Genomic DNA, 1778 nt, shown 5'->3' with positions numbered 1-1778 from the left:
GGCTTTAAATTAAAATAAGATATAAAAGTTAAAAATAAATGAGTAGGACCAAGTGCCATAAAGCAATGTTTATCATGTAAGTGTTACAGAAGCAGAGAAACATAAAACATATGCTTATATGTGAGTGCTTGCACAGATTCATCAAAGCTCCAAGGAGCCTGGCATATAAATATTCAGGCAAAGGCTTTACTTACACTACAAATTTTAGAATCCCACTAAAGAGTCAAAAGAAAATAACTTGGTATAAATGGTACTTAACAATATGGATTCGTTTTGATTTCACAACAGATGAGCTAAATAATGTTGCTTGACCTTGATTTGACATTTGTGTGCAAAGAAGACTCAAGAAGAGTCATTTCTCAACATGAGCTGATAGGATGCTGCAGGTTTAGAGGTAAGCCTTAGGGCTTGAAGATGAAAAAAGAAATCATTCCTTAATGTTAATAAACTCTTATTCATAGTAGAATTCTATAATGTATGCATTTACATTGGTTTCCTATGAATATATTTTGAATATGGTATCTGATTTTGATGTTACTTGAGTTTGTGTAAGGTAATAAAACATACTTAACCTAATGATATAAATTTTTTTTTATAACTTTAAGGGTTTTCTAGAAAACTCTTTGGCCAAAAATGTTTGCTGTTCTAAATATTAATCTCTGGATCAAAAGATAAGTTTTCTTTTTCCAAAATTAATAAGTGTAGTTCTTCATTTCAGAGCTATAAAATTTTAAGTGACACACAGTCTGACTAAAATAATAGCTTAAACACAGTTAATTGTTTTAAACATGACTTCCTTACTCTTGCGTCTGCTTTAGGAAAAATCATGTGAATGACACATGGAAAATTATAATCAGACATCAACTGATTTCATCTTAATGGGATTGTTCCCCACTTCAAGAATTGGCCTGTTTCTTTTTATCCTCATTGTTCTCATTTTCCTAGTGGCTCTCTTTGGCAACCTCTCCATGATCCTTCTCATCTGTCTGGACACCCATCTCCACACACCCATGTATTCCCTACTTAGTCAGCTCTCCCTCATGGACCTCACCTACATCTCCACCATTGTCCCCAAAATGGCCTCCAACTTCTTGTTTGGAAACAAGTCTATCTCCTTCATTGGGTGTGGGATTCAGAGCTTCTTCTTCTTGACTTTAGCGGGTGCAGAAGGATTGTTCTTGGTCTCTATGGCTTATGATCGTTATGTGGCCATTTGCTTCCCTCTGCGCTATCCCATCAGGATCAGCAGAAGAGTGTGTGTGTTGATGATGACAGGATCTTGGATAATGGGCTCTGTCAACTCCTGTGCCCACACCACATATGCCCTCCATATCCCTTACTGCAGGTCCAGGGCCATCAATCACTTCTTCTGTGATGTCCCAGCCATGCTGACTCTGGCCTGCATGGACACGTGGGTCTATGAGTACACCGTGTTTGTGAGCACCAGCCTCTTTCTTTTGTTGCCTTTCACTGGGATTGCATGTTCCTACGGCCACGTTCTGCTTGCTGTCTACCGCATGCGCTCAGCAGAAGGGAGGAAGAAGGCCTTTTCAACCTGCAGCGCCCACCTCACTCTGGTGACTCTCTACTCTGCACCTTTTGCTTATACTTATCTGCGTCCAAAATTTCTGCGTACTCCAACAGAGGACAAGGCTCTGGCTGTCTTCTACACTATCCTGACCCCAATGCTCAATCCTCTTATCTATAGCCTGAGAAACAAGGAGGTGATGGGGGCCCTGAGAAGAGTAATTCAGAGAATCTGCTCTGTGAAAATGTAA

At 39.5% G+C, this 1778-nt stretch overlaps 1 protein-coding gene across 1 annotated transcript; it reads left to right on the top strand.

Moving 5' to 3' along the window:
* Nucleotides 1–839: 839 nt before the first annotated feature.
* Nucleotides 840–1778, top strand: LOC102545550 (olfactory receptor 2L5-like). Its single transcript, XM_031672474.2, has one exon. It carries the CDS (start codon nucleotides 840–842, stop codon nucleotides 1776–1778), a length of 939 nt encoding a protein of 312 aa, XP_031528334.1.

Source organism: Vicugna pacos, chromosome 25 (genome assembly GCF_048564905.1).
Source record: "Vicugna pacos chromosome 25, VicPac4, whole genome shotgun sequence".
Taxonomy (NCBI): domain Eukaryota; kingdom Metazoa; phylum Chordata; class Mammalia; order Artiodactyla; family Camelidae; genus Vicugna; species Vicugna pacos.
This window is presented reverse-complemented; position numbering and strand designations above follow the sequence as displayed.